The sequence below is a fragment of the Peromyscus californicus genome, unplaced genomic scaffold (assembly GCF_007827085.1).
Source record: "Peromyscus californicus insignis strain IS unplaced genomic scaffold, ASM782708v3 Scaffold_4__1_contigs__length_199733344, whole genome shotgun sequence".
Classification (NCBI taxonomy): Eukaryota; Metazoa; Chordata; class Mammalia; order Rodentia; family Cricetidae; genus Peromyscus; species Peromyscus californicus.
The window spans coordinates 185,322,813-185,330,663 of record NW_026294562.1 but is presented as its reverse complement, the minus strand read 5'-3'; the positions used below and the strand labels follow the sequence as shown (position 1 = coordinate 185,330,663).

Below are 7,851 nucleotides of genomic sequence, written 5' to 3'. Positions count from 1 at the left end.
ACTTACATCCGATTCCTCACTATGAGCAAAGCGACTCCTGCTCCTGCCCGGTGCCAAGTTACTTATAAGTGTCCCGTCCTGTCCGGGCAGCGTGGCTTACCTTGGCCCCGACCCACCTGAATGATTTACATAAGCCCCGCCTCTGGTTGGCCTTACCCTGGCCTCACCAAGGTTCAGTGGTTTTACCTGAGTCTGGTTGTGGGGTACGGGTCTTGCTCCTATCCCCAGTCTAGGGGTTGACACATACGACCCATCCCTCTGGAAACTTCAAAAGACCTTATTCTGCCTCCGGTCCGGTTAACTTAAGTTGGTTTTGCCCCCCAGGGACCTAAGATAGACCCTCCCCAAGCCGCGTGATTAATATTAAATGTCCCTCCCCTCTGGGAACCTTCGAGAATCTGGCCCCATCCTCGGTCCACGATATAGGCCTAGGGAGCCCCGCACCTCTGGGATGTTGAAACATCTGGTCATCTGTGGACTCAGGTTTAACTTTGTGCCCAGATTTGTGACGCAACAGCCACCCTCAAGGCGACAAACCGTTTGGTATGACCAGAAGCTCTCCCCACGGGGGACCACACCCCTCGGGCTCCAAAGGTTCCTCAACCACTTACTTCCCTTTGCAGCCATTCCTAGAAAAAAGAGCGGCACCGCCCGATCGAAGTGCACCTGGTGGGGATGTGGAGGGCCAGGCGGCCGTGGGTGGTGCTAAGCAAGTCATGGGGGCTGGACTTTATCCAGGTTAGCAGTGAGGCTGGGTCAATATTTGAAGAATGAATACGTCTGTGGGAGCGGCCAGGTGTGAGGCTCCGCCCTTGGGGAGGGGCATTACATGAATACACCTTCAGAGTCTTTTTTACCAGGCTGGCCTGGAACTCACAGAGATCCCTCTGGCTCTGCCTCCAGAGCACTGGGATTAAAGGTGTGCACCACCACCGCCCGGCCACCTTCAGACTCTTAAAGGGACACCACTAATGACAGCCTTGGCTTTTAGTTGGTGGCACCCCACCGTCCTGCCTCTGCGCCCCTTCCAGTATAAAGTGAACAGACACAGTCATTTATGTGTACAAAAGTGGGATGTTGGGAGGGAGAAATGCAGGAATAAGGACACTACAGGCCTATGACATCGTCCAGCGGGAGGTCTGCGTTGGAGCGGCAGCAGGCCTTCGGGTGCTGCATTCCAGGGTGGGCGTCCCCGACGGGCTTGGTTGTCTGGGCGCGCTCCGCGTCCATGACGCCTAGCACTGCGTCCAGCATAGAGGGGCCCAGGTCCAGATGGAAGGACAGCAGCGGGTCCGCAGGTGAAGGCACGAGGAGAGCAGGTGCAGGGGGCTGTGGGACTGCAGGTGGAGGGACGGAGTGTGGGGCGCCGACTGGCGGCGCGCGGGGCTCGGGGGGCGGGCCGCCCCCGTGGCGACTCAGGAACGAGGTGTCCCCGAAGGCGTCGCCACCGCGCCCCACGTGCAGTGTGTGCCTGAAGTCTCCAAGGGGCGCCGAGATAGAGAGTGCTCCGCGCTCCAGTCGCTTCTTGGGCTGCGCGGGGCCCAGCTGCTTCAACACCGGCATCTGTGGGGGCACAGGCATGTCAGAGCTGCCTCACCCTGGAGCCCCAACTCTATGTCCCAGACCTACCTAGTCAGCCACAGGAATGCTCCGATAAGGCAGGACTGTGTCGGCACTACTATTCTCGGTCAACAAGTGAAGAAACTGAGGCTGTGAGAGGTTCCCAAGGTTACTACTGCTGGACTCAAATCTCAGATGACATGTTTAACTTTTCACGAGTCTAACAGGTCCATGACCATTACGCAATGTGGGTCACCTCAGTAACTAATAGTTGAGCTTTCCTGGAGGGTAAGTACCAAAAAATGACTTCCAAAGTGCTTCCCAACAAGGCTAGTAAAAAAACTCCAGTTAGCATTAGTTATAGATGAAGATAGGGCCGGGCGGGTGGTGGCGCACGCCTTTAATCCCAGCACTTGGGAGGCAGAGCCAGGCGGATCTCTGTGAGTTCGAGGCCAGCCTGGGCTACCAAGTGAGTTCCAGGAAAGGCACAAAGCTACACAGAGAAACCCTGTCTCAAAAAACCAAAAAAAAAAAAAAAAAAAAAAAAAATAGATGAAGATAGGGGAAGAATAGATGAAGATTATCAGTGTCCATCCTCTAGGACAGGGCAGACTGGCCAGTGAGTACCCCAGGCACTGGACTAGGACCAACCACACACGCTTAAGCACCCTTCCCTCCATACACACTGACGAAGTGGACCAGGAAGGCTCTACAGAACATGTGCAAAATTCACTGTACAGACCACATGAAGATTCTCGGCGGGCGGTGGTGGCGCACGCCTTTAATCCCAGCACTTGGGAGGCAGAGGCAGGCGGATCTTTGTGAGTTCGAGGCCAGCCTGGTCTACAGAGCGAGATCCAGGAAAGGTGCAAAGTTACACAGAGAAACCCTGTCTCGGAAAACCAAAAAAAAAAAAAAAAGAAAGATTCTCATTTGAGAGATTTAAGGTGGTCCAGGGGAGCCGTATGTTTACACAGAATTTTACAATTAAAATGATATACTTTGGGGGAAGACTTTGACTTAGGTTGTAGCATCTCATTTTGTAAAACACAAATAATAAAGCAAATATCTCATGTTACAAATTGGCAGTAATGAGGGCCTGGAGAGTTGGCTCAGAGGCTAATAGTATTTGCTGCACTTCCAGGGGAGGGAAGTTCTGATCCCAGTACCCAAGTTCGGCAGCTTACAACTTCCTATAACTACAACTTCAAAAAGTCTGCTGCCCTCTGCTGGCCTCTGATGGCACTGCACACACATGCATGCACAAAAATACACATTCCCAGCACCCAGGAAATGGTTCACAAACATCCATTACCATCAGTTCCAGGGGATCTGATGCCCTCTTCTGACCTCCACGGGCACCAAGCATGCATGTGGTATACATACACACATATGCAGGCAAAATACTCATAGATAAAATAAATGACTCAATCTACTACACAAATACTGGCAAGAATGGCATATGTTTGCAGCTGCTAGCTTGTGAACTGTGAACCTGATGTGAAGTTGCTAGATTACTGTACCTGACTGGGTGGTAAACAGAAACCCAATCCTAGAGCTTGGTCTTTTTCCATGGAAATTGTGGGAGGGACTTTGACAACTTTGTACTTTTAACGCTCACTACTATGATGAAATCCCTTGTTTCTATTTCCACCAAAACCCCACCCTTTTCCTGTTAAATGAATCTCCACAAATTAATCCTTCCTTTTCCTGTCTATACACCAGATAAAATGACAGTGCCGATTCCCTGCAGAGCACACAGAGATAGCGACTCCAAGTGTGTTTTTAATATTAAGTGCTGCCAACTGGCTGTGCTGGTGTTGGGAGTAGAAAAGGCCGTGTCACCCAAACAATAACTGGGGGACAAAGATTAGATTTGGTAATACTGTCCGAGGAAGGCAAGGGAGCCAACATTGTTCTTTCAGCATTCAGCACCCTGGGAAGTATCAACGATGATGTGAACACAAAGTACAGCCAAAACTGTTCGAAATAATTGAGATGGACATAGTCCAAAGACTATCGAATTCATGCACACGTGTACACTTGCAGACTTCCTGTATTTTCCCCTCTGCTGGGCACTGAACCTAGAATCGCATGCATGCTAGGAAGGCACTCTACCACTGAACTACATCCCCAGCTCTCTTTAAAAAAAATGCTTTATGTGTATGGGTGTTTTACCTGCATGTATGTCTGTGTACCACATGCATGCCTGGTTGGTGCCCACAGAGGCCAGAAGAGGGTGTCAAATCCCTTGGAAGTGGAATTACAGATAGGCCAGAGTTGCCATGTGAGTGTGGGAATCAAACCCGGGTCCTCTGGAAGAGTAGTCAGTGCTCCTAATGCCTGAGTCATGTTCCAACATTGCCATGCCCCTCTCTCAACCCCCTTTTAATTTTTCATTACGGAACAAGATCTTAGTAAGTTGTCCTTGAACTCACTTTGTAGCCCAGGACTTGAATTTCATCATCCTGCCTCAGCTACCTGAGAAGTCTGATTACAGGCCTAGCCACCAGTGTTGGTGTTTGTTGTTGGTGGTTTTTGAGAAGATTTATTTTGGAGACAGCATACTACAAGCCAGATCTAGCTAGCTTCCAATTCAGGGCAATGCTCCTGCCTCAGCCTCCCCAAGTGCTGAGCATACAAACCTGTGCCTCCTTGCCAATCTCTGAAACTACTCTTGCTATACCAGTTCAACTCTGCCCTTAACGTCAGTGAATAAACACATTTTTACTGTAACTCTACACACAACCACCACTCCCTCCTTCCACTGTAATGAAAACAAAAGTTTTGACAGAGTAAGACTTGCCCTTAACGATTTGACAGGTACGCGGACTTTCCCTATTATAATTCCCCCCTCCTTTTTTTTTTTTTTTTTTTAAGATGCTGTGTTTGACTCATTAGTGAATACTGAGCCACAGTTAACCATAAAAACCCTCTCTGGGTGCAAGTGATGCCATTCATCTTAGTATTGGCTCTGCAGTGAGAAGTGAAAAGAGGTAGGATTCAGAAAACGAGTTGCCCAGGTTTGGATCTGGCTGGGGCTGTTGCTCTGTGGCTTTGGATAAGCAATGTGACCCTTCTGACCTTGTTTTCCCATCTGCAAGGTGGGATGCCAAGAGAATGCTCCATCTTAGCAAAGCAAATGGTAGGTGTTCACTGAGTAAACGCTACGTAGAATTCCAACCCCTTTTTGGTGTGCTGCTGAAGCTAGCCTAGAGTTAGCTAAGACCCTGGGTGTTAGGCAAGCACTCTCCCATTGAGCCACGCCCCTAATACCTTATTGGTGAATTCCGGGAAGGCACTCTACCATTGAGCCACGCCCCTAGGCCCTCACTGGGGGAATTCTAGGCAAACACTCTGACATTGAGCCACACTATTAGCCTTTAAAAGGAAAAAAAAAAATCAATGGCATGTGTGATGTACACCTTTAATCCCAGAATTTGGGAGACAGAGAGGTAGGCAGATCTCTGAGTCTGAGGCCAGCCTGGTCTACAGAGTAAGTTTCAGGACAGCCAGAGATATACAGAGAAACCCTGTCTTGAAAAACCAAAAGAAAAAAAAAAGATTTTTCATATGAGCCTCATGAGCTTGCCTAGACTGGTTTTGAATTCACTCTGTGATGAACGAAGACAGACTTTGAACTTGTGATTCTCCTGTTTCAGCTCCTCTCCCTAGTAGTTGGAGTTATAGGCCTGTACCACTGGATTCAACTAGGCTCACATTTGTTATATTACATACACTGGGGCTCAAAATTTGCCCTTCCTTTCTTGTGGGACTCTGATCAGCTTCCTTATCCTTTTGCTCAATTTATTCTCCAAAAGCAAGAGTCAGACCCCTGCATGTTAAGGGATGACAGGAAACACTTGCCTGACTCATTTTATTTCCCAAGCACCTTCTCAGGGCTGAGCACTGGCCTAGAGGCCTTGAAAGGATGCTCAAACTCGTTAGTCTTCAGAACAATCCAAGAAGTGGAAGATGATAATTAAAATTCTTTTTCAATGATGAAAAACAGAAAAATTCAGTAACTGGCCCTGGGTCACACAAGAACAAATGCTCCAGGCAGGGTTTAGAACAGGCTGACAAAGTGTGGAATGTAACGAAACTCTTACAGTTCACAGCCACTCACAGGAGGTGGACCACATGGAAGGAAAGAAAAAATGTTTTAATTTCATACAAAGGCCAGAGCTTTCTTTGGTATCTTACCTGAGTTTGGTTTTCTTTTCCATTCTACATGAGGGGGGAAATGAGTTTAAAAAGAGCTTTTGTGGGGCTAGAAAGCTGTTAAAGTCTGGGGTCACAGTCCAAAAGAGCTTTTGGAGGTGGACACGGTGGCACATGCCTTTAATCTCACTGTTTAGAAGGCAGAGTAGGCGGAGATTCGTGAGTCTGAGGCCAGACTGGGCTATGTGAAGAGTTCCAGGACACCCAGGACGACACAGTGAGATCCAGTCTCAAAAATAAACAAAGGAAAAAGCTCTTTGGATTGGAAACATGGTTAATTGTTCTAAACCCGAGGGCAAGGTCAGGAAGACAGCGTGGGCTCATTCAACTCCGCTTTGAATAAGCAACCCTCCACCATCTCAAGAATAAGGTGGCCAGCCGGGTGGTCCCAGCACTTGGGAGGCAAAGGCAGGTGAATCTCTGTGAGTTAGAGGCCAGTCTGGTCTACAAAGCGAGTTCCGGGACAGCCAGGACGGTCACACAGAGAACCCCGGCCCCGGGTGGTGGTGGTGGTGGTGGTGGTGGTGGTGGTGGTGAAGGAAGGTGGAGAATTATCTATCAGGACACCCGACTTCTCCTCTGACCTAGGCACTCACATCCCCTAGCATACACGTATGCACACAGTGCATATATTGCCTCTCACACACGCACGGGGAGATTTTAACGCTCCTGTAGCTCCTGGCTGGCTTTGAGACCTTGAGAGAGTCACTTCCCTCTTCAGCCTAGGTGTCCTTCTGCACACCCAGCTCTAAGCTCGAATATGCTTGTTGCAGGGCTGTTACACCCAAGGCAATGCGGTCATTCTTGGAAAAAGTTCGTCATCAGCCTAGGCTCTTACAGAGGGGCTGTTGTTAGGGATCAATGCAAAGCAGACTGGAGGCGAGCACACGCAGGGGACCCAGCCGGTCCGGACAGACGCGCTCTCAGATAAGCAGACCTCCTCTGGCCTCTTCCACACTTTTTCCTGCCTAGGCACTGTGCCGCTCCAGCTGCAGGGGTGAGGGGCATAGTTGGTTCACCTCTGTCCTCTCTGAGTCCCAGCCCTGCCAGGACGCAAATAACCACCCGCTCCGGAGCTGGCCCAACTGGTTCTCCGGCTGGAGGAGGGTGGAGCCCAGACCTGGCAGGAGACCCCACCTGGAGACCCCTGGGATCTTAGGACTGGCAACGCTTTTCCTAAAGCTACGCGGCTGCAGCAGGGCCGTCAAAGGCCCCGATTTCTTTGGTAACGAGTCTGTGCCTTTTTTCCCTCTGGTTGAAGACCCCTGCCCACCACAAGACTTCTCACCTCGTGGTCCTGACTCAAGTGGGTTCCGGCTCAAGCTGTGGTCCCTCCTGGCCTCGGAGGCTACCTCGCTGGCGCCCTTTTTCTTCTTTCTCCGGGCGGGATCTCACCTGGCAAAGAAACAACTGTCATGCCCCACCTGGAAGGGGCTCCAGGACCCAGGCATATGGTCTGAATGCCACCAACTCAGGCCGGGTCCTGCGCTCTTGGGTCCCAGGAGCCCCACCCCCTAGCTCTCTGGTTTCACAGGCAGGGAGTTTCCTTGCTCTCCGCTCTCACATTCCAAGGGTCCAGGCTTCTGCACTCTTTATCGTTTATGGGGATCCAGACCTGTGCCCTCCTCCCTGAGACTCAGGAGACTCGATCCCAGAGTTTGGCAACCCTGGTTGTGGTTCCTTCTTACCTGCACCGGGAACTAAGCTTCAGCCCCTCTCGGGGGCCATGGTAGCCTACCAGGAGAGCGCAGAGTCAACGCCCAGTCAGCTTAGTTGGTCTTGGTTTCTTGTCCCGGATTGAGAGGGTTAAGCCATAGGCCCCTCCCAGCCTTCCTTATTCCCCCAAAGTTTGCCTCTAGGATTTAAAGGACTAGAAAGTGTGTATGGTGGAAAAGCTGAGAGCCCTTTGAGAGGATAGTGGGGGCAGGAGGAGACCAGGACTGGACGTGCTGGAAGCAGGGGCAGAGCTAGGGGGATGGACGGGCGCGTCCCCAGCCCGGCCCCGGCCCCTCCCCCTGCCCAGCTTGGAATTTCCTGAAACTAGGGAAGTCTGGCTGTTTAGAAGAGTAA

The 7,851-nt window shown here is 50.6% G+C and overlaps 1 protein-coding gene across 1 annotated transcript; it reads right to left on the bottom strand.

Moving 5' to 3' along the window:
* Positions 1–1,054: 1,054 nt before the first annotated feature.
* On the bottom strand, positions 1,055–7,754 carry Cdc42ep5 (CDC42 effector protein 5). The gene is made up of 3 exons (XM_052714399.1): positions 7,470–7,754; positions 7,070–7,176; positions 1,055–1,563 (listed from the first exon to the last, which is right to left on the bottom strand). Exon 3 carries the CDS (start codon positions 1,561–1,563, stop codon positions 1,108–1,110), a length of 456 nt encoding a protein of 151 aa, XP_052570359.1. The 5' UTR covers positions 7,070–7,176; positions 7,470–7,754; the 3' UTR covers positions 1,055–1,107.
* Positions 7,755–7,851: the final 97 nt, after the last annotated feature.